Source organism: Aquarana catesbeiana, linkage group LG09 (assembly GCF_042186555.1).
Source record: "Aquarana catesbeiana isolate 2022-GZ linkage group LG09, ASM4218655v1, whole genome shotgun sequence".
Taxonomy (NCBI): Eukaryota; Metazoa; Chordata; class Amphibia; order Anura; family Ranidae; genus Aquarana; species Aquarana catesbeiana.
Window position 1 is genome coordinate 161,197,595 of NC_133332.1, and position 25,077 is coordinate 161,222,671.

Genomic DNA, 25,077 nt, shown 5'->3' on the forward strand with positions numbered 1-25,077 from the left:
GTTAGTGCTGTGATTATGCAGCAGACAAGCCCAGTAGAACTGACCTGTCAGGGTATTGGAGAGTGTGCAGTGCGCCTATTGTTGGTCTCCATAGTTACAGCTGTATTCAAACACTGTTCCCTGCTACAAACCCTGGCATCTGACAAGCACACCGTCCCTGACAGCCTGCTATCTGGAAAGTCTGGTAGGTATCTACTTTATAGATTTCAGCACAGACACACTGCAGCATTGCTTCCTTTGGACATATTATGATCAGAAAATGTCAAAAGATTTTTTTATAGCAAAATCCACATCCCATTTTGTACTCAGTCCAATGTGATGGTTAACAGTATAGTTTTATATAGGTATGTCAGTGTAACAGGCAGATGAATCAGTCCTTACAGTGGTTTTAATCAAATAAGCAAGATTAATCAGATCGGTATTTATGTGATCGGTACAGTTATAGTGTGTTTCTAAGGCAAACCTTTTTTTTTTACGTTTTAACTAGTGTGGAGGCAGGGTTAGATCCTCTGTCATGTTTTTATTGCTGTCTGTGTCCCCATTGGGGAGATCCAGCACTCTATTAGTAGCAGTGACCATTGTGACAGAAAAAGGAAGTAAGGAGAAATTCATTATTTTAGAGCTGCTCCCAAAACAAGAGGTGAGGAGAATGGTTCCAATGGGGTTCCAATGGGGACCAGTTTTCTGCTGGCAACTATCAAAGACAGAAATTGACTTCACCTCGGTAGATTATCTTTAGCTGCCTATTTCAGCTCTGGAAGAGGAGGTGAAGGTAAATTTTCCCAATAATACTCAGACAGCAAAACATTAACAGGCAGGCATAGGTATGCACCCCAAAGCTCAAACACATATGCATGTGTGTGCAGGTATATATATGAGTAATGGACGGTGTCAGTATGGAAGCGGCTGGTGTCAGTATTTATTTTTATTTTTACAATTTTATTTATTTTATTATTATTTTTTTACAATTTTTTTAGGAGCCCTGTTAGGGGGCTTTGGTGAAATATCATGGGTCTAAACAGGGGGAATCTGAGCCACATGGGGTGATTAGGGTGTGCCCAGGCACCTGGCGCACCCTGTGTACATGCCTATGCAGGCAGGGGTTTAAAGTCTTTACTACTCTGTCTATCTAATGCTTAAAAAAACGTTTTACATACCGTATACCGTACTTTAAACAAAAAGTACTGAACTTGTCCATAGTATCATATTCATATTCCAGCTATTATTTTCTAGTGTAGAGTTTAAAATGGAACAGCTATCAGATTGGTTATTCCAAAAAAATTCAATTTTATAGCTCCTCCATGGATATTGCTTTTTGTCTTCATCCACCTGACTCATACAAGGATAGATAAGAAGGTTCAGAGCCATTTAAAGCTGACTATACCTGTTACAATCTGATTGTACAAGCTTCGTAAAGCCAGCCACACACTATACAATCTGATTGTACAATTGTTACCAAATGAGGACAAACCTAAACAACCAATTCAGTTAGTATCTAATCAGGCAAGCCTTTGCATTTCATATTTGATTATAGATCTAAAGGAGACTTTACAGCCAGATTATATAGTGTATGGTCAGCCTTAGATCTACCTACAACTACGGGCCTGCCTGATTGTATACAAACTAAATGGATTGTTTAGGTAGGTCTAAATACCCACACCTACACAGATGTCGAATTGGGAGCAGAGACTATATCTGTGCAGCTGCTGCATCCCAATAGACATCAATGGGACTGCTTGCATGGGGATGCATGGAATACCTGTGCATTTCTGTGCGGGGTCCTTGTACAGGGTACACATTGATACATACCATTTGAGTGAGGACTAAGACTTTATTTAAGCACCCAGTACCTGTGTATGCAAATGCTTTACTGGTGGGAGGAGCCACCAGACTATATAGTGAAATCACTGTTATGTCAAGGTTGGATTGCTGCATGTAATATTTGGTTCAGTGCTAATGCAAAGCCTTTCCTGACAAATATGGAAGTATGTACTAAGCGGTTCAGACCACTATGCTCTTTTAGGCCCAGAAGCTGGGGTGCCAGGGGATGCCTTGAAAACACTCAGCTAGTGTTCCATTTCGACACTCATGTTAATATAGCTGTAGTTCTAGTTTTCAAATTCTGCAGGTCTCCATATTGCAGTGGCGTATACAAATAGACAATAGAGGGCCCGTTGTGGTGTGCTGCATTAAACAGCCTTTTCAAAATGGATGTACTAAGATGCACCTCAACACATGACAATCTGGGGTAGGTTGCATTTTTTACAGTGCAATGCACCCGCAGAACATGGACCATTGTGCTGTGGCGCTTTGGGAATAAAAACTGGCACATCCTTTAGTAAAGGCACCACACAGTACACACAGTAAACATAGTGTATCGGTACCCCCATGGGGCCGCTGAGTGTAGTAGTTCCACCTGTCATTCACTTCCAGTCACTCTTCCGACAATGAACAGTCCATCAGCTTTGTTTTTGTTGTTTTACTGAGGGAATAAACTTGGATGGGGTAAAGGGATTATGAGATGCCCAGAATCAATAGTATTAAACGATGAAATGATTGATTGAAACCTCCTATTCACATCCTCTAAAGCTCCAGACTTCTCCAGCACAACACTTATTTGTAGATTGTTACTTTCTCTCCTGTGCAATACTTGGTTCCTGGCACAGCTAGCACATGGTTAGGCCCAACTCTGAATTAAGCCCAACTTTAGGGATTTGCCATTTGCTGGCAGGGACCGCGGACCCCTTTGGTGTAGCCACCGATAGCAGTAGAGTTAGTGCTAGCTGTATCAAGGTGGACTACTGGTCCCAGTTAGTCCTGTGCAGACTCTGCCAGCCCTTCCGGCTGCAGCAACCCAACTTAAACGCCAGTAACATCACAGTCTCTCCCGCTGGCTCTACATCCACCCATTGGCATGCCTCTCCCAGCTCTGGTGGATCCCTCCTGAAAACTTGCCCGGCAGTGTTCCCCGCTGTCCTCTCCCCCCTCCCCCCAGACAGGGGGTTCCCTCCAAGGCCCCGACAGCCTAACACTCCATCTCTCAGTTCTTCCACCCGAACAACTCCCCCCCCACCCCGCAGCTGGGCTGACCCAAGGTATTTAAGGAGGCCTGCATCCTGCCAATCCTAGTTGGGGATTGGTCAGGGCTCCTTACCACACCCCAGACAGCTCCACCTCTCCTCCCCTCCTCTGCTTTCAGAATATTCTGAGAGCCAGAGGGAGGTAGCCAAGAAGTGACACTGCCTGTGAGTCACCAGCCTACTCTAAACCACTTCCAGCCCCACAGATCAAAAACAAACAGGCCTTTCAGCTAGGCCCCCCTAAATTTACCTGCACTGGCCAAAAATCTTACTCTAGCACCTACCTAAGGTAGAGGGTGCTACAATAGTTAGGCACACATTTAACCCTTTGATTGCCCCATATGTTAACCCCTTTCCAGCCAGTGTCATTTGTACAGTGTCAGTGTATATTATTAGCACTGATCACTATTAGTGTCACTGGAGATGTCAGTGACAGCTAGCCAGTTCCCACAAAGTGTCAGATTTCCTGCTGTCCTACTATAAGTCGCTGATCATCGCCATTACTAGTATAAAAAAAATTCCAGTATATATATATATATATATATATATATATCATAGTTTGTAGATGATATTCCTTTCATGCAAACCAATCAATATACACTTAATGGTATTTTTTTTTTTTTTTACCAAAGACATGTAGCAGAATACATTTTGGCCTAAATGTATGAAGAAATGTGATTTTAAAAATGTTTTTATTGGATATGTTTTATAACAGAATGTAAAAAATTGTTTTTTTTTTTGTTTGTTTTTTTTTTTACAAAATGTATGTGCTTTTTTGTTTATAGCACAAAAAATAAAAAACCCAATGGTGATCAAATACCACCAAAAGAAAACTGCGTGAAAAAGTTATATAAATGTTGTTTGCGTACAGCAGTGCATGACCGCGCAATCACCAGTTAAAATAGCACAATAGCAAAAAATGGCCTGATCATCAAGGGGGGAAAATGTTCTGGAGCTGAAGTGGTTAATTGTTGGTGAAAGGTGGGTGTTCCTAAAGAACATGGTTTATTGTGAAACATCTTTTCACATCTTCAACATCAGTTTCCTGTAGTTGTCAGCATTCGGTCACATCACATCTCATAACCACAAAGGAAGTTGGAGCTGGAAGGCTTCCCTCTGACAGATGTCATGTTGGCAGGTGTAAACTTTGTTACAATGTATCAAACTGTTTACTTTTTTTCTCTTTTTTAAAACTTTATTAAAGTGTCACAAAATGACACGCTGGAGTGAGGTGAGGTGCAGAGCATTGCATAAAAGGGCAGGATGTCTGCATGGGATAGCAGACAGCAGGAATTTAGATAAACAATAAACACACTCACACTTCTTTTGGATAAAATTATGGCCATGGCATTTATTATTATTGGCTTTAATAAATAAAATAGACTTTTACTTCCATTTAAAAACATGTAAACAGCTCAGCCACTACGACTTAAGCGGTATCATCAAAAGAAGAGGGGAATCACCCCATAACTCAAACATTCACTTCAAATAACACCAACACTTTTATTAATAAATAAATTCAATTGTTTAAAACATGTAAACTGTCCCCCTTAAATAAGGTGACACTGCCACATAATAAAATAGCTGCGACTGAAGGGAGGGAGGGAACACCACAGCTTGATGCTACTGAGGCGACTGAAAATCTGGGGCTCGGAACCCCCTTTTTATTTGAAATTCTCCTCACAGGTCCCCCTAAACTGCCCAGATACAGTGGTCAGCTGACCTCTGCAGCAATCAGGGGCCTTCCCGCATTTTTCAAACCTGAGGGTATACTAGAAACCCCGCTGCCGTAATCCCATGAGGAAAGGGGGGCTTAAAACTGTTTTCCCCCCTTTTGCTTTCATTCTTACGCAATGCACCTCAACACAGGGTTATGAGAAAGCCTAATCATGTTTTATTATAATGCATTCCCTGCATTAGTATAGGTATTAGTATCACACCCTCAAGCGTCTCTCTCCGCTCTCACAGTCTTTACTGAGGCAGAGCCATTAGCTCCTGCTGCTGCGAGTTACATCCTGTGACAAGGGAGCGGGGGTGGGGGGGTGCTGAGATGCTTTGTCTATGTCTATGGATGCAGGCAGCGTGGCTCAGGATCAAGCCTCTGGGTGTGCCACAATGGGAAAGGGTACGCCCATGGAGGGCTGTGTTTACCTGCAAGGGGATGGGATGCACAGTTATTCCGTGATGGTTGCTGCCATAACAGTGGTAAATAATGTCAAAGTAGCAACGTATATATATGGTGGGCGGTCCAACAGTGGTTAAAGCTTTACAATCACATCTACGGCCAGCTTCAGTATATTCCATGCATTTAGAAACATGTCCAGCTTTTTCAATCAACAGAGCAGTCTAGAACTACCTCCAAAGGAAGTCTAGTCCACATTTTTACAGCTCTTACTGTGAAGAAGCCTTTCTGTATTCACATGCAGAGTGTAATACTTGGTTACTTTATATTCAATATGATGAAATGCTCCCCTCAGTTGTGAATATGTTTCAGTCAAGAAATGTTATCTAATTTTATAAAGAACACATTGATCCTTAATGTCCCTGACTTACTGAACCAGCAATCAACCTTTATTTCTTTGTAGAGGATGTGCTACAGAGACCCGAATTCACATTTCGACAACTGATTGAACATTGCATCATAAGCCTCGGTGTCGGTAAGTAACTTTGTCAATTTTAAACACAGCAAATACTTCTGCTGCCATAAGGAAAACATGAGATATGCAGCAATATATTATTCCTATCTATATTTTTACTGACTCAATCAGTGTCCACATTCATTTCCTAATGTAGATACAAACAGCAATAAATAAACCTTTTAATACTGAGTGACAAAGTGCTAAATCCAAAGAAAAGTTTTTATTGGCATCAATGTCCTTGTAGGAATTTGCTCTAATTTTCTGTTCCAGTGATATAAGGACGTTTTTTGCTAGAATGTGACTATACAAATGATTGTGAATACATACTGTTTTTGATTCTCCTAGATCTCAAAAGTAGCAGAATCCACCCAGGTCATGCTATATAAGCTAATTTGCCATTCCTGCCATTAAAACCCATTTCCTATTACTATAATGATTTCAACTTTTTTTTCTTTTAGTTTTGGGTAGAGGAAGGAATGGTCAAAACCTCAGCTGGGTTTTCTTGTTGTCTATCTATGTCTCCAATGGGGAGATTCCCATCTTTTTTTGTCTTTGTGACCACTGTCACCAGGACACAAAGTGATGGGAAATTCAAAGTTTTATAGATGGCTCTGGAACAGGGGGTAAGAGAAAAGAAGAAAAAATGGCCTTGTAAGTTTGACTTGAAGTAGCCTTCAGGACAAAGTGTCTTTATAATATAAACAAGGTACCTTGTAACCAGCATCAAAAATGTTGATGTATTGATGATGTCCAGTGTACAATATGGAGATTAGATCTTGATTCCTGTTGACAAGTCTACTGTCAGCCCTGGGTGCCAATTGCGAAAAACATTATCTAGAGTGACTTTGCTAGCTACTAACTAGGTAAAACAGTATTGGTCTCTCCCTGGTAGGCCCCGGTGTCTTGTAAGTCATTGATGGGTTAGGCTGCATATAGCTAAAGCTAGCAGCAACATTATAGATAGTGCCCTAATCTATCCTTTAAAGCAGAACTCCGGGATTTTCAAAAAATCCCCCATTAGTACACCCCCCTCATACAAAACACTAAACAGTTATTACATTTGTGAAATCTCTTACCGTTTAAGAGATATGTCTGCTTTAATTTTTGAGGAAGTTGGCTCTATGATTCAAAAAATGCATCATCTTTTCTGGCAGGGAGGATCTCTTAGATCAGTGATTACATCATATCCCCTTCTCTCTCTCTAACTGTAATCAGACTACATTTCCCATGAATCTTTGGGATGGGAGAGAATGTGTGAACTCGCCCACTTCAACATAAATCCAGACATCCCAACCTGCAAAAACTCATTTCAGGGAGGTGGCAAGCTCATTTTAGGGAGGTCACGCTCCATGCCGACAAGCCCCCCATTCATAGTAAAATACTATAATAAAATAATACTTTAAAGATAATAATATAATGCCATAATAAAATAAATAATACTTTAAAAGATAATGTTGTGTCACACTGTGCCCATTGTGCTCATCTGCAGCCACGTCAGTGCCCATCAATGCAGCCTCACTGTGCCAACAATGCAGCCTCACTGTGCCCATCTGTATGATGCAGCAATATAAATGCAGAAATGCTGCAATTTTACACAACACACACACCAACATTTATGTACAGTGTGAACAGAGCATATAGAGAACAATTGGTTTTCTCTGTGCTCTTGTGTGGAGCCTGTGTTGATTAATGCAAATCAACACAGCTCAACACATTTACTTTGCAGTGGAAAAGTAACAACATACAGCAACTGTGGTGGCTCACTGTCTGGTAGTATCATGTATGTCTGTGCAGATAGAACAAGTGTACCTGGGATAACACAATGGTAGATAGAGTTCAGGACTCTAGACGCCCTCCCCAATCATTTGGGGGAGTGCTGCTTTACTTCTGCCAGCCGTTCTTCTCCACACGGAAAGCCGAGGTGCAGGGGGTGGGGCCAGTGTAGTTGATGGATGGAACCCTCAGCCAGTCAAAGTGTACGGTTCTCTCCTCACGCTCCCTCCACCTGAGGCTGTCACTGAAGGGGTGGGAGATCGGGGAATATGCTGTATCATTTGAACGCTGTAGGAAGGAGCCTGAGCCAGGGCGCTGTGCGTTATTTACACTCACTGTGTGGGACTTATCCAAGCTTGCTCCCCTCTTCTGCATGGCAACACTTCGCCCAGCCCTTGTACCGGCCCTGGCCATTCCCAGGCGTTCCCACAGGACTTCTTGTCCTGGGTTGACAGCCGGGATATTGCAGGGCACTTGTGGGTGTCCGGGAGCCGCAGCCGAAATGCAGGAGTCTCTGCACCTCGCGGGAGAATTGAGATGTCTGTAAGTCACATCCCTCATTTTGCAGCCAGCAAGCCATACATAACACACGGTATGATAGGTTACAGCCTTATAAATACAAAGCATTTTAATATAAATGCAAACTAGGGCAACGTGTCAGTGTCCACCAGAGCCAAATGTCAGGGACCACCAAAGCCAAATGTCAGGGACCACCATTGCCGAATGTCAGGGACCACCAGTGCCAAATGTCAGGGACCACCACAGCCAAATGTCAGGAACCACCAGAGCCAAATGTTAGGGACCTCCAGAGCCGAATGTTAGGGACCACCAGAGCCGAATGTCAGGGACCACCAAAGCCAAATGTCAGGGACCACCAAAGCCAAATGTCAGGGACCACCACCAGTGCCGAATGTCAGGGACCACCAGAGCCAAATGTTAGGGACCTCCAGAGCCGAATGTTAGGGACCACCAGAGCCGAATGTCAGGGACCACCAAAGCCAAATGTCAGGGACCACCACCAGTGCTGAATGTCAGGGACCACCAGTGCTGCATGTCAGGGACCACCAGTGCCACATATCAGGGACCACCAGTGCAGATTATCAGTGTCCATCAGTGTGGAGTCACCAGTGCCTTACCATTGCCCATCAGTGCAGTGTCACCAGTGCAGATTAACAGTGCCCATCAGTGTGGTGTCACCAGTGCAGATTATTAGTGCCCATCATTGCGGTGTCACCAGTGCAGATTATCAGTGCCCATCAGTACAGAGTCACCAGTGCCTTATCAGTGCCCATCAGTGCAGTGTCACCAGTGCAGATTATCAGTGCCCATCAGTGCGGTGTCACCAGTGCCTTATCAGTGCCCATCATTGTAGACCGGGGAGAGTTACAGATCATCGAGATGACAGAGCGCATCTCCGGCTGATAGGCCTGTATGTGAGAACACCGTTCGTAGTACAGCCCCACCTCCCTGCACTGGAATTGTGATAGACAGTGCAGAGTGCACTGTTCCAATGTACACGGAGTGGTACCATGAGTGGTGTTCTCACATACAGACCTATCAGCCTGAGATTCGTTCTGTCATCCCGATAACCAGGGGCTGTGACACCCCTCCATCCACTACAGCGAGCCAGGCAAAAATAGAACTCCCTACTCGCTTTCAAAGGACTACAAGGGGGCCTGTCAGACTGCTGGCTGAGGTTACTGGAGGACTAGCAGCCAGCAGTTTTACAAACAGGAAATCACAAGGCAATAACGGTTTTTCAGCAAGTTCAGCAGGCTATTGCAGAGGAACTACAGAGCTCAGAAAAACATGGCTGACATAGTTGGTGAAGGTAGGAGATCATCAACGAGAACATGGAAAAAGGTTGCTGCTTTAAAATGAAAGGTAGGATTCCAGCAAACAATGGTGCTTCTATTATGTTTTGATAAAATCCTGATTTATTTGTTGACTAGATAAAATGGATTCAGAGGAAAGTTACATTGCAGCGCTAAAAGAAAAAGCCCGTGAATTGGTAGAAACAGCCATGAAAAATGCCCAGGATTGTTTCAGAACCCTACAAACGGCACCAATGGATGACACAGATAAGGGTAAGAAGACTCTTGACTCAAAGCAAGACAGCGCAGAATAACAACATTGAGGCAGATTTACTATAAAATGCAGCTTGATTATTAACCTCCCTCTTCTATTTAAAAATAGTAACTGTCAAAAAACAAAAATTTCTGCTGGTAAAAGTATAGACATCTCTAATACCCTACCATTACAGTCAAATGTTTGCTAATTCTGATAATGTTTCAGCTCATTCGGCCCCTTTTATATCTCCTGTTCTTACTCTATAGGCCAGTAGAATTGCACCCAATTCTGTATATAACTTCCTAGATACACTAAATCCCCCTCGATGCTCATGTCTGTCAGTATTGGCTAAACAAAATAATATTTGCAACCCTTGTTTCAGAGCAGAATTACACATTGAAGAACATTGCATGGGTGCAGTGTAAGGATTTCACGGTGGATCTGGGGAAGAAACAAATTGAAGAATATGTTTCTGTAAGTTAATGGCATAATGTGATGACCACATATAGAATTACTTGGACTTACAGTAATTAGCTCCTTTTTTGATATACTAGAGATACTAAAAGCTGTTACTAAACATTTACAAAATTCTTCAGCTAGATATAGTATAACTCCACAAATTAAATGGAAGGTTAGATAGGGTATTGTGGATCAATTTGCTCTTTATAAGAACTGGAGCTATTTCTTCTCCAAAATTCAATTAGGAACCTGAAAAGTTTGAATCTGATTGTTGCCTATGGGGAAATAAATCTAGTTTCTAGTAAGAAAGACTCAGACTTGTTACAATGGGACTTAACTGCTGAAATATTTTTTTTCCCAACTGCCAGTAATGTACCTGAATCTCTAATGCATTCAAGTAAGAGTGTGCTATTATTTTAGTGTGATATGGGGTGATTAGATGCATTTGTAAGTGAGATCACATTAGTCCGAATTGTATTTTTTAAAGGCTTGACCGCTTACTTTTAATAAAAAGGCAAAGCAAAGTACACAAGCGACAAAGTTCACACAGTGGTAAAGTTCACATACTGGTTCTTCAACATCAAAAAACGGAAATGGAAAAATGCTAACAGACTTGGCTACAATTCATCAGCACAGCTGCTCTTAGTTCTGGTCTCCCAGACTATGGCTTCTTCAGGTTCACTAATGCCGCGTACACACGGTCGGACTTTTCATCTACAAAAGTCCAACGGACGCTGACGGACTAAAGCTGGCTGGTAATCCGATCGTGTGTGGGCTTCTCCGGACTTTCAGCAGACTTTTTCAGCCTCAAATCCGACGGACTTTAGATTTGAAACATGCTTCAAATCTTTACGTCGTAACTACGACGGACCCCGAAATCCGCTCGTCTGTGTGCTAGTCCGACGGACAAAAACCCATGCTAGGGCAGCTATTGGCTACTGGCTATGAACTTCCTTATTTTAGTCCGGTGTACGTCATCACGTACGAATCCGTCGGACTTTTGTGTGGTCGTGTGTAGGCAAGTCCGTTCGTTAGAAAGTCTGCTGCAAGTCCGCCGAAAGTCCGCCGGAAGTCCGCCGGAAGTCTGTCGGACAGGCTGTCGGACTTTTGTAGACGAAAAGTCCGACCGTGTGTACGCGGCATTAGCCTTTTTTTGTCACAGCACCTTGCTGTAGGGGCCTACTTCTGGCCCCCAGATAAGGTTCTTTCACACTTCTCGGGAAATCAGACTCCCTCCAGCTTCCTCTGTGGACTCATTAGTCACCTCACCTTTCTCAGTCTCTCCAGATCCACATAGTTGTCCTGACTCGCCCAGTCAAGTTTTGTCTCCTGAGTAAGTCACCCCTCCTGGCTGGAGCACACCCATATCTTCACTCCAAGGCTGTGTCTCTGAATGGAAGCCATTGCTTTGAGCTATCCTCAAGCTTATATTATAAGGGCTGTATGCACCTGGACACACAAAATCTCCAAACTATGGAGCCCAATCCAGGAATACCAAAATCCAGAGAAAGCTGCAAAAACAGCTTGGTACTCTGGAGTCTTGCCTTCTGCACATGCAAACTCTGTGTCCTTTTTGCAGCATTTTTAACAGTGTCAGGGCCTTGCACTGTCACAATAGTTACACAGTTAGTCATGTTAAAAAAGTAACAGGTCCATGAGTTGTGAACCTTGGCTAAGCTCTTGTCTAACACAAACCTTTTCCCCACCTTCCATATCCTGTCTAACCTGAGGCTGCAAATCACCTCTAAGTGTCGGTTCACACTGAGGCAGCACGACTTGCAGCACGACTGCCTCAGGCGACCTGGACACGACAGGAGCGGCGACTTGCAAAACGACCTCTGTATAGAAGTCAATGCAAGTCGCCCCCAAAGTCGTACGGGAACCTTTTTCTAAGTTGGAGCGACTTGCGTCCCTCCGATTAGAACGGTTCCATTGTACAGAACGGGACGCTACTTGTCAGGCGACTAGGTCGCCTGACAAGTCGTCCCAGTGTGAACCGTCACTTACACTTACAATTGTATCTCTGACAAGGGTGCTCTACAACATCTCCCTTGTAGCAATTCTGTAAATGCAAGCATGGGCATGTACTGCTATGTGGCAATCTCTTGCCAGGCACAAAGTATTTTCAGCAGCAAGTTGTCAGTGGCATCCTACGTACAGTGCTGTGAAAAAGTATTTTCCCCTTCCTGATTTTTTTTTTGCAAATTTGTCACACTTAAATTATTCAGATCAAACTAATTACTAAAATTACACAAAGATAGCCCTGGTAAATACAAAATGCAGTGTTTCAATGATGATCTCATTTATTAAGGGAAAAAAAAGCTGTACAAACCTGCCTGGCCCTATGTAAAAAATAATCCTCCCCCCCTCCCCTCAGACTAAATCATGAATGAACTGTAATTAACCACATGTTTTGGAAAGCTGAGTTTAATTTCACTTGCCACACCCAGGTCTGATTACTGCCAGACCGGTTGAATCAAGAAATCACTTAAATAGAAGCTGTCTGACAAAGTGAAACATGCAAAAAGATCTCAAAAAGCAACACATCATGCTGCAAGCTAAAGAAATTCAAGAACAGATGAGAAACAAATAATTGACATGTATCAGTCTGGAAAGCTATTTCTAAGGCTTTGGGACTCCAGCAAACCACAGTGAGAGCTATTATCCACAAATGGAGAAAACTTGGAACAGTGGTGAACCTTCCCAGAAGTGACCAGCTTACCAAAATTACTCCAAGAGCACAATGATAACTCATCGAGGAGGTCATAAAAGAACCCAGAACAACATCTAAAGAACCGCAGGCCTCACGTGTTACAGTTAAAGTGATTGTAAAGTCTTGTTTTTTTTCTAAGTTAAAAATTACAAACATGTTATACTTACCCGCCCTGTACAGTGGATTTGGATCCACCTCTTCTTGGGTCCCTCTTCAGTGCTCCTGGCCCCTCCCTCCTGCTGAATGCCTCCACAGCAAGCAGCTTGTTATGGGGGCACCCGAGCTGAGCCATTCAGACACTGAGCCGCTGCCTGGCCCCAACCTATTTGTCTCCTGATTGGCTGACTGGATTTGATTGACAGCAGCGGGAGCCAATGGCACAATGCTTCTGTCTCAGCCAATGAGGAGGGGAGTCCCGGCCAGCCGAGGCATTCCTACAACATCGTTGGAGCTAGATGGGGCTCAGATATGTATTAAGGGGGCTGAGGGGGGCTGCTGCACACAGAAGGCTTTTTATCTGACTGCATAGAATACAGTCAGATAAAAAACCTAACTTTACAACCACTTTAAGATCAGTGTTCATGATTTAACAATAAAAAAGAGACTGGGCAAAAATGGCATCCATGGGAGAGTACCAAGGCGAAAGCCGCTGCTGACCAAAAAGAACACAAAGTCTCATCTCACTTTTGCCAAAAAACATATTTATTATCCCCAAAACTTTTGGGGAAATATTCTGTGGACTGATGAGACAAAAGTTTAACTTTTTGTAAGGTGTATGTCCCGTTACATTTTACATGGCGTAAAACTAACAGAGCATATCATAACAAGAACATCATACCAACAGTCAAACATGGTGTTGGTAGTGTGATGGTCTGGGGCTGCTTTGCAGCTTCAGGACCAGGTCAACTTTCCATAATTGATGGAACCATGAATTCTACGCTCTACCAGAAAATTCTGAAGAAGAATATCCAGCCATCAATTCCTGACCTCAAGCACTTGAGTTATGTAGCAGGACAATGATCTGAAACACACCAGCAAGTCCGCCTTTGAATGGCTGCAAAAAAACTAAAATTAAAGTTTTGGAGTGGCCCAGAAAAAGTCAGGACTTAAATCCGTTTGAGATGCTGTGACATGACCTTAACAGCTTCCCGACTGCCTGCCATCGTGTGACAGCGGCAGAATGGCTCCCCTGCGCGAATCGCCGTAACTGTACGGCGGCCGCTTTAAGGGTTATAGGGGGAGCGCACACCTGACGCGGTACTGAGGAGCCAATGTGCATGCCCGGTGGCCGTGATGTCCGCCGGCTGGGCACACATGATCGCTCCCGACAGAGCCATAACGAGGATCTGTGTATGTGAACACACAAATCCACGTTTTGACAGGGGAGAGGTGACAGATCATGTGTTCCTAGTATATAAGAACACCGATCAGTCTCCTCCCCTTGGCAGTTCCACCCCCCCCACAGTTAGAACACCTTGAGGGAACACATTTAACCCCTTGATTGCCCCCTAGTGTTAACCCCTTCCCTGCCAGTGACATTTATACAGTAAACAGTGGCTAATTATAGCTCTGATCACTGTACTGTATGAATGTCAGTGGTCCCAAAAAAGTGTCAAAAGTGTCCAATCTGTCTGCCGCAATGTCGCAGTCCAAATAAAAATCGCAGATCACTGCCTTCACTAGTAAAAAAATAAAAAAATAAATAAAAATGCCATAAATTTATCCCCTATTTTGTAAATGCTATAACTTTTGCAAACCAATCAATATACGCTTATTGCAATATTGTTTACCAAAAATATGTAGAAGATTACATATCGGACTAAACTGAGGAAATTTTTTTTTTTTTTTATTTGGGGATATTTATTATAGCAAAAAAGTAAAAAATATTTTGTTTTTTTTTCAAAATTGTCGCTCTTTTTTTGTTTATAGTGCAGAGGTGATCAAATACCACCAAAAGAAAGCTCTATTTGTGGGGAAAGAGGATGTCAATTTTGTTTGGGTACAGCGTCGCACGACCGCACAATTGTCAGTTAAAGCGACGCAGTGCCGTATCGCAAAAAATGGCCTGGTCAGGAAGGGGGTAAATCCTTCCTGGGCTGAAGTGGTTAAACAGGCAGTTCATCCACAGAAACCTCTAGTGTGGCTGAATTAAAACAATTCTGCAAATAGGAGTGCGCCAAAATTCCTCTACAGTGATGTGACTCATTACCAGTTATCACAAACGCTTGATTGCAGTTGTTGCCGCCAAGGGTGGCACAACCAGTTGTTAGGTTTAGGGGCAATTACTTTTTCACATAGGGCCAGGCAGGTTTGAACAGATTTTTTCCCCTAATAAATGAAATCACCATTTAAAAACTGCGTTTTGTATTTACTCGGGTTATCTTTGTGTAATAATAAAATTTGTTTAATGACCCAAATCATTTAAGTGTGACAAATATGCAAAAAAAATTAAAAAAAAGGAAGAGGGCAAATAATTTTTCACAGCACTGTACATTATGTCTCTCCTGGCAAAGATAAGATATGATTTACTGTCATTGTAAAAAATAAATGTGTATTTTTTTATTGTAATAAACTAAATTCCAATTCTACTCCCCCAGCATACAAAAAACATATCAAAAGAAATAATAAACCTTCCCATAATTAAAAAGGTTAAAAAGCAGCCTATTAGAATAGACAATTACCCATGACCACTTGACTAATTATTTTGATTTCATTTTCACATTCGTGGATTTACTAGCCCTCAGAATAATGCTTCCTTTAAAGCTTTTAGGTGGAATGTGAGACCATCTACTAGGATGCAGTACAGTATGTGAACAATGACCAGGTAACTGAAACTGCAATAGTATTATCACACTATACACCAATATGTCATCACTATGACGGGGTCCAATGTCAGTGTCACAGCACAGTGTAGGCTCTCACATACATTAATGCCATTATGTCACAAACTAAGTATAAATCAAAGGTTTAAGCTTGATAACTAGCATTGTTTTACTTGTCCTGAACAGACATGGGAATTCGATGAGAGCTGGTTGTACTGTACAGATTTTCTGAAAAAAGAGGAGATGGAGTATAGTAAGCTCTTCCACTACAGAATGAGATGGAGCATCCCAACCTGTAGGAAACCAGTTCCTAGAGCTACCGCCTGTGTTTATTTCACAATAAAGATCTCCAAAATTAAACCATCTGTAAGTACAATACCTCCATATTCTGTCCCTATTCTGTAACTTGTATAAATATACAGTTGTGCTCATAAGTTTACATACCCTGGCAGAATTTATGATTTCTTGGCCATTTTTCATAGAATATGAATGATAACACAAAAACATTTCTTTCACTCATGGTTAGTGTTTGGCTGAAGCCATTTATTATCAATCAACTGTGTTTATGCTTTTTAAATCATAATGACAACAGGAACTACCAAAATTACCCTGATCAAAAGTTTACATACCCCAGTTCTTATTATCGTGTATTGCCCCCTTTAACATCAATGACAGCTTAAAGTCTTTTGTGGTATTTGTGGATGAGACTCTTTATCTTCTCAGATGGTAACGCTGCCCATTCCTCTTGGCAAAAAGCCTCCAGTTCCTGTAAATTCTTGGGCTGTCTTGCATGAACTGCACGTTTGAGATCTCCCCAGAGTGGCTCAATGATACTGAGGTCAGGAGACTGAGATGGCCAGGCCACTCCCAGTGGCGGTGTGTCCATAAAGGGCGCAGGAGCGCCGCCCCCCCCCTCTCCTGCACCACTCTAATCACCATAGATAGATTCATGCATTGCATGCTGACACCCCCTATTCAGGTGCCCGGCCCATTTTCGGGTGCCAGGCATCTGAATTACACCAGCGGGGGTGTTTTTTGGAAGCACCTGATTAGAGCCTTAGGCTCTAATAGGTGCCCAAAAATGTGAGAAGCGGGAGCAACGCTGTGCGTTCGTTTCTCACTCAGCTGTATGTTAGCAAAGCGAAGGAATTCACTTTGCTAACATTGAACCACCTCTCAACCAATTTTGAGCACCAGCCGCCACTGGCCACTCCAGAACTTTCACTTTATTCTGCTGCAGCCAATGACAGGTCAACTTGGCCTTGTGTTTTGGATCATTGTCATGTTGAAATGTCCAAGTACGTCCCATGCGCAGCTTCCTGGCTGATGAATGCAAATGTTCCTCCAGTATTTTTGATAACATACTGCATTCATCTTGCCATTCATTTTTACCAAATTTCCTGTGCCTTTGTAGCTCACACATCCCCAAAACATCAGTGATCCACTACCGTGTTTCACAGTAGGAATGGTGTACCTTTCATCATAGGCCTTGTTGACTCCTCTCCAAATGTAGCATTTATGGTTGTGGCCAAAAAAAGCTAAATTTTGGTCTCATCAATCCACATGACTTTGTGCCAGAAGGTTTGAGGCTTGTCTCTTTGCTGTTTGGTGTATTGTAAGAAGGATACTTTGTGGCATTTGCGTAGCAATGGCTTTCTTCTGGCGACTCGACCATGCAGCTCATCTTTCTTCAAGTGCCTCCTTATTGTGCATCTTGAAACAGCCACACCACATGTTTTCAGAGTGTCCTGTATTTCACCTGAAGTTATTTGTGTATTTTTCTTTGCATCCCAAACAATTTTCCTGGCAGTTGTGGCTGAAATCTTAGTTGGTCTACCTGACCATGATTTGGTTTCAACAGAACCCCTTATTTTCCACTTCTTGATTAGAGTTTGAACACTGTTGATTGGCATTCTCAATTCCTTGGATATCTTTTTATATACCTTTCCTTATTTATACAGTTCAACTACCTTTTCCAGCAGATCCTTTGACAATTCTTTTGCTTTCCCCATGAGTCAGAATCCAGAAACGTCAGTGCAGCACTGGATGAAAGATGCAAGGGTCTGTCAGGAGTCCAGAAACTCATTGACCTTTTATACACACACACTAATTACACGCAAACAGATCACAGGTGAGGATGGTTACCTTTAATAGCCATTCAAACCCCTTTGTGTCAACTTGTGTGCATGTTATCAGGCCAAAATCACCAGGGTGTGTAAACTTTGATCAGGGTCATTTGGGTAGTTTCTTTTGCCATTAGGATTTAAAAAGAGTAAACACAGTTGATTGATAATAAGTGGCTTCAGCCAAACTCTAACCATGAGTGAAAAAAATGTTTTTATGTTATCATTCATAGTCTCTGAAAAATGGCCAAGAAATCATAAATTCTGCCAGGGTATGTAAACTTATGGGCACAACTGTATATTATATAACAAAGACTTTTTAAGTAAACTTATGCTCAGTGAGTATGGCAATTGTTGAGGTGCAGTGCGTTGTCAACTAAAACTGCTAGGTCAAGTGGACCAAGTGTATGAGGAATGCGATCCATGGGATCACGCAGAGATCAGTGATCTGTGTCATCTCTCCAATATCTTGTAAAAAGATTGCAGTGAACACAAATGCATTGTTTACATGCACTGTAGTGTTGATACAGTCAACTGAGTTGCGTGATTACATGTGGGTTTCCCCAGTAGGTAAGGTGAAAGCTGGGTGGAGTAAAGATGACATCATCAGTATACAAGAGAAAGGGCACATAGGGCCAAAGATTTGCAGGGCTGAAAGGATGCATTTTGGGTGTATAAACACATGCAAATACAAAGTCTGATAGAAATCAGTGCACTGCAGTTCCACTTTAACCACTTACAGACCGGAAGATTTGCCTGCTTAATGACCAGGCCATTTTTTGTTATACGGCACTGCGTTGTTTTAACTGAAAATTGCGCGGTCGCGAAATGCTGTAACCAAACAAAATTGACATACTTTTTTCCCCACAAATAGAGCTTTCTTTTGGTTGTATTTGATCACCTCTGCGATTTTTATTTTTTGCACTATAAACAAAAAAAGAGCGACAATTTTGAAAAAAAATTTTTTTTACTTTTTGCTGTAATAAATATCCCCTAAAATGTTTTTAAAAATCAAATTTCTTCATCCGTTTTGGCCAATATATATTCTTCTACATATTTTTGGCAAAAAAAATCGCAATAAGCGTATATTGATTGGTTTGCGCAAAAGTTATAGCATCTACAAACTATGGGATAGATTTATGGCATTTTTATTTATTTTTTTTTTTACTAGTAATGGTGATGATCAGCGATTTTTAGCGCTACTGCGACATTGCAGCGGACAGATCGGACACTTTTGACACTTTTTGGGACCACTGACATTTATACAGCGATCAGTGCTATAAAAATGCACTGATTACTGTATAAATGTCACTGGGAGGGAAGGGGTTAACACTAGGGGGCGATCAAGGGGTTAAATGTGTTCCCTCAGTGTGTTCTAATTGTGGGGGGGATGGGACTGCCAAGGGGAGGAGAATGATCGGTGTACCTATATACTAGGAATACACGATCTGTCTCCTCTCCCCTGTCAGAAAGTGGATTTGTGTTTTTACACACACAGATGCTCATTCTGGCTCTGTCAGAAGTGATCACGTGAGCCCGGCCGGCGGACATCGCAGCCGCCGGGAATGCACATTGGCTCCTCAGCACCGTGGCGGGCGTGCATGCCACCTATACCCCTTAAAGCGGCCGCCGTGTTTCCAACAATGGGGGGATGGAACTGACTAGAGGAGGAGACATATAGTTCTTCCTAGCTAGTAGGAACAGACGATCTGTCTCTCCTCTCCTCACAGAAGAGAGATTTGTGTGTTTACACACACACACACGTCCCTGTTCTGGCTTTCGTGCCTGCGATTGCGTGTGGCCGGCTGTCACCGCGACCGCCGGCCATGCGCATCTGTTCCCCTGCTGTGCAGCAGGCGTGCGCCTGCTGTAGGCATTTAAAGGGCAAACGTACCGCTATGACGGTTCGCGGGATCGCGCCGACCTGCCGCAGTATAATGACGGCGGCTGGTCGGCAAGCGGTTAATATTTGTAAAGTACAATACTGTATATATACAGCGGAATGATAAGAGAGAGTTAAAAAGGAAAGAAAAATACCTCTATGCTTCCAGGTATAGTGAACATGCAAATCTCACTATTTTCTCCAAGTGTCTTTGGTAGTACATTTGATATTGAGGATTTTTAATATTGATATACTGTATGTATTCATATGTCTTTTTTAACCAAAAAACACCCATTACATATAGTTACATAGTAGGTAAGGTTGAAAAAAGACACAAGTCCATCAAGTCCAACCTGTGTGTGTGCTTTTATGTCAGCATTACATTGTATATCCCTGTATGTTGTGCTCATTCAGGTGCCTATCTAATATTTTTTTGAAATAATCGATGCTCCCTGCTGAAAGCACTGCCTGTGGAAGAGAATTCCACATCTTTACCGCTCTTACAGTAAAGAACCCTCTATGCAGTTTGAGGTTAAACCGCTTCTCTTCTAATTTTAGTGAATGGCCGCGTGTCTTTTTAAATTCCCTTTCGTAGAAACGTTTTATCCCTATTGTGGGGTCACCAGTACGGTATTTGTACATTGATATCATATCCCATCTTAAGCGCCTCCTCTCCAGAGAGAATAAGTTCAGTGCTCGTAACTAAGGTCCTCCAGTCCCATTATTAGCTTTGTTGCCCTTCTCTGGACTCTCTCCAGTTCTAGCACATCCCTCCTGAGGACTGGGGCCCAGAACTGGATGGCATACTCCAGGTGCGGCCGGACCAGAGTCTTGTAGAGTGGGAGAATTATCGTTTTATCTCTGGAGGTAATCCCCTTTTTAATGCATGCCAATATTTGGTTTGCTTTGCTTGCAGCAGCTTGTATGTCATTGCTGAGCCTATCATCTACTAGGACCCCCAGGTCCTTTTCCATCCTAGATTCCCCCAGTGGTTCTCCCCCCAGTGTATAGATTGCATTCATATTTTTGCCACCTAAATGCATTATTTTACATTTTTCTACATTAAACCTCATTTTCCATGTAGTTGCCCACCACATTAATTTGTTCAGATCTTCTTGCAATGTTTCCATATTCCTGCGGAGAAATTATTGCCCTGCTTAGCTTAGTAGTGCCCGCAAATAATGAGATTGAGCTGTTTATCCCATCCTCCAGATCATTTATGAATAAATTAAATAGGATTGGTCCCAGCACAGAAACCTGGGGGACCCCGCGTTCCACACCCGGCCATTCTGAGTACTCCCCATTTATCACTATCCTCTGAACTTGCCGCAGTAGCCAGTTTTCAATGCATGTACTCACCCTTTGGTCCATGCCGACAGACCTTAGTTTGTACAGTAAACGTTTATGGGGAACTGTATCAAATGCCTTTGCAAAATCCAGATACACCACGTCTACGGGCCTTCCTTTATCTAGATGGCAGCTCACCTCCTCATAGAAGGTTAATAAGTTGGTTTGGCAAGAATGATTCTTCATGAATCCATGCTGATTACTGCTAATGATACCATTTTCATTACTAAAATCTTGTATATAGTCCATTATCATCCCCTCCAAGAGCTTGCATACTATTAATGTTAGGCTAACTGGTCTGTAATTCCCAGGGATGTATCTTGGCCTTTTTTTAAATATTGGTTTCAAGATTAAAAAGTTATAGTGGTGCTCCTATTGTACTGTTAGATATGTATCTTTTAATATTGCACTTGAATTCCGTCCTGAAATGTTATTTTACATCTATTATGGAAGATATTTTATTTGCACATATTACTGGAATCAATCAACTGGAATGAATGCCTCAATCACAGGCATGTATATATGTTTTAAGAACAAATATTTCAATTCGTATATCTAAAAATTGACAATTTCTATTTAATGCTTTCCAGGGATGTTAAAAATAGCATATGCTTTGCCATAAATACAAAATCTGTGGGGCAGCAGTTTATGAAACATATAAGGGCTGTAAAAAAAAATGTTTTTTCATTTGATTGGCCTAACCATGATTATATTTTTTTTTTCTCAGACTTTGCCAGTGGAAGTATTCTTTGTATTTGAATCAAATAGACTTGTACACAGGTATGAAATCCCTAGATATAAGAAGAGTATATTTTCTAGTAAATTTACCAGCTGAATGATTGTGCTAGAAGCAGAAAGAGATTGGGACAGTGATACAGCCTAATGGGAGAGAACTTAAGTCTTTGAAGGGTCAGGTGTACTTTCAGTGTTGGATGGGTTCCAGATAGTTTCATTATTTATGACTTTCTTGTATTCACTTGGAAATTTAACAAAAATCCCCCGATGAGCGAGTGAGAACTGATGAGCTTGTTTTTAACATCAGTGTAAGATGCTCCGAAAATCATTCTAAAATTCAAAAATCCTAAATCAAAAAAGACAGCATACCATTGTGCAAATTAAGTGTGTTTACTGTAATCCTATAAAAAACAAAACAAAAAAAAAACAACACTTCTAAGATGCATTGGTCTCATTTTATCAAGGTGGCAAGATATAGTATGCCCCCAAAACATCATTTATTATGGAATTACAGTAAACATTTGCACAATATTATGCTGTTCTTTTTAATTATAGATTGGCTGGACACACAGCTGCAAAGGTTTCTTTGACAAAGAAAAGACTGTCTACACAGGCCCAAAGTTATATTTTCCAAACCATTTTCCAAACCATCCCACTCTGTATATACTCAAGACTGTCCCATTTTGTAAACCGTGCAGTACATTTGCACACTCCACCGACCATGGCTTCTCTCTGAATTCTGTGCTGTACCTTGTATACTCCATACATTTTTGATACTTTCTGTATTCTCTGTACTTTTATGAGCTTAGCCTATAGCTAAAATTGACAGATGTTGCATGTGTGTAATGTACCTTTAGGTGAACCTGTCAGCTATTTAACTTTTAAAGGAAACGTACTATGGAAATATGGAGGCCACTGGTGACTTCTCCTTCTGAAAATACTGGTTGACGGGCTGTAATGTTGTATTAGTATTGTAGAGTATTGTGTAAAGCATGTAGATCTGGAGCACTGACAAGTTAGATCTGCATGTTTTTTACAACAGTAACTGTATTGCTGACAGAAATGCCATGAAACTAGCATTTTCAGAAGGAGGTTGCCAATTTGCACATTGTGTTTTTCTCTCCATGAAAGTTTCCGTTAAACAGCCTTAAAAATGGATGCATTGTTATATTTAATCTACTTTAAAAGGCATATAAACCCCCAAACAAATGTAATGTATTGCAACTTACCAGTCCTTAAATGTGGTGGCTGGGTTTTTATTCATTTTTATTGCCAATTCATATTCATTTTTAATGCCAATAAAATTTTGGGCAAGAAAAGAAAATGTCTGTTGATCTTTCCAGGAATTGAATGTCCTTGTCACTTGCTGTGAGATAAGTTTAAAAATAAAAAAAAATCGATGGTATCTTCCCTTCTGCAAACTACTAATCCCCCTCTTCTATGTAATGTAAATGAACAAAAGTAGACATGTTTGAAGTCCAGCCTGGGTGGTGACCATGGTTCACTCCTACAGTGGAGTGAATGTAGGCACCCAGGGACAGGAACTGTGTAGTTCAAAGGATTACCTGGTAAAAAAACGGGAAAAAAGACAAAAACAAATGTGCGTACCTCATCTAAGGACAAAACTGAAATAAATTATTAATTTTTGTTTTTGGGTTTAATTACACTTTAACAAAGGTAGAAGTGTTGATAGGCTCATTTAGGAGCATAGATTTTTCAGTGTATGCAAACTGATCAAAACATGGTAAAATAAAGTCTATTGTTCCTATGTACTGAACACACTGTATACAGTATTTACTATGCATTTAAATTCCTGGATTTTTACTGGTGTTTATTTAGAAACTCACAGCTGCTTCTCTCTGTTTTTTAAAGCAGCTTCTGTACTTTGGGCTGGTTCACATTAGAATGTGCGCATTACAGTTTTGACAGCAAAATAATTTCAATAAGCTGCCAAACGTACTGGAAAGCAGAGAATGTAGTGCAAGCGCTGTACCAAACTGCATGTCCTGTGGTACCATGCAGTTTGGTGGCCACAAACATGCTGCGTTTGGGAGATGTGTTTGAGATGCCATTAACATTTAATGGCACCCGTGTGTCTTGCAAGAGCAGCGCGTTCAAATGTGATTAGGGATATGCATAGGGTTGGCACCTCATCCCTTTAAAACTGAACACATATGAATTACACAGGTTCTGTGGCTAATTTAATGCAGATAAGGCACCAAGTGAGTTTAATTACCACCTTAATCAGCCTCAGAACCTGTGTAATTAATATGTGTTCGGTTTTAAAGGGATGAGGTGGCAACCCTAGAATTGCACCTTTCCAGCACCACGTTCTAGTGTGAATCGGCCTTTAATAAACAAGGAACATCAGACCATAAAGACACAGAACAATATCACTACAAAATATGAGTACTTTGAGCCTAGATTCAAACTGCTGCAGGATTGAAATTGTGCAAGTTCAGCTGAACTCGCACAATTTAATTCCCGCATGTCAGTCTGACTTTGTGGCGATTTCAGAGACATCTGTGCGGGTTCCTGCACAGATGTCGATTGAAATTGCACCCAAAGTCGCCAAAAGTAGTACAGAAACTACTTGTGGGAATCGGTGCGCCGCCGCAAAGTCGGCAGCGCACCAAATCAGATGGTGCCATTGTTGGCAATAGCCACCGATTTGGCATGCGATTTGACATGTCAAATCGCATGCCAAATCGCATCAATGTGAACCTAGGCTTACTTTTAACCTAGGAAAAACAAACACAAAGTCACCCATGTCTGCATATATGAAACAAGAACATTCACTTGTCTTTCTTTTACAGGCCTGGACAAACAAGATTCAGAGAAAAATGGCTGAAAGACATCATTGAGAGCAAAATTATAATGATGGACAGTATTACATTTTAACCAGCTTTAGACCTCATGCAGACTTCAGCTCAAAAAAAAAAAAAAAAAAAAGCTGCTTTTACAGGCGTTGGAGCTTATTTTTCTCTACCTCTATACTGCTCTCTATAGAGAGAACGCTTTCATGTCAATGTTGTTAAAAAAGAAATAAAACGTGTTGGAACTAAAGACGTATTTCCCCAAAGGATGTGTGATAGTTTCATTGATCATTCACTGCAACACTGTAGACAGTCAGTATTTGTACCTATTCACAGTTACAAAAGAAATTATTTCATAATGTGTATTGAACCCTTTGCCTGTCTAGAACAGGGGTTTCAAACTCAATTTCATTGCAGGTCGCATCCACATTACGGTTGCCCTCAAAGGGCCAGTTGTATCTGTAAGTCTATATAAATTTATCCAGGGCTTTTTCAGGAAATATGTGCAGGAATTCAAGCAGATCCTCTTTGCCAAACCACAGTTGTGGGCAAATTGCGCAGTGGGAGGAGCTTAAAGGGGCAATAAATACAAGAAGTGCATTATGTGCGGATTCAGGG

General features: G+C 41.7%; 1 protein-coding gene and 1 long non-coding RNA gene across 3 annotated transcripts in view; one reads left to right on the plus strand and one right to left on the minus strand.

The window, feature by feature from the left end:
- On the plus strand, positions 1-24,890 carry AKAP14 (A-kinase anchoring protein 14). Its single transcript, XM_073599340.1, has 7 exons — positions 1-184; positions 5,666-5,737; positions 9,445-9,579; positions 9,945-10,036; positions 15,743-15,922; positions 21,636-21,688; positions 24,460-24,890. The coding sequence occupies exons 1-7, from the start codon at positions 16-18 to the stop codon at positions 24,542-24,544; spliced, it is 786 nt and encodes a 261-aa protein (XP_073455441.1). The 5' UTR covers positions 1-15; the 3' UTR covers positions 24,545-24,890.
- Positions 22,745-25,077, minus strand: part of LOC141108099 (uncharacterized) — a 7,631-nt gene continuing 5,298 nt past the window's right edge. For both annotated transcript variants that reach the window (XR_012236006.1, XR_012236007.1), the window contains exon 3: positions 22,745-23,208. This is a non-coding gene — a long non-coding RNA (uncharacterized lncRNA). The remainder of the gene's footprint in view (positions 23,209-25,077) is intronic.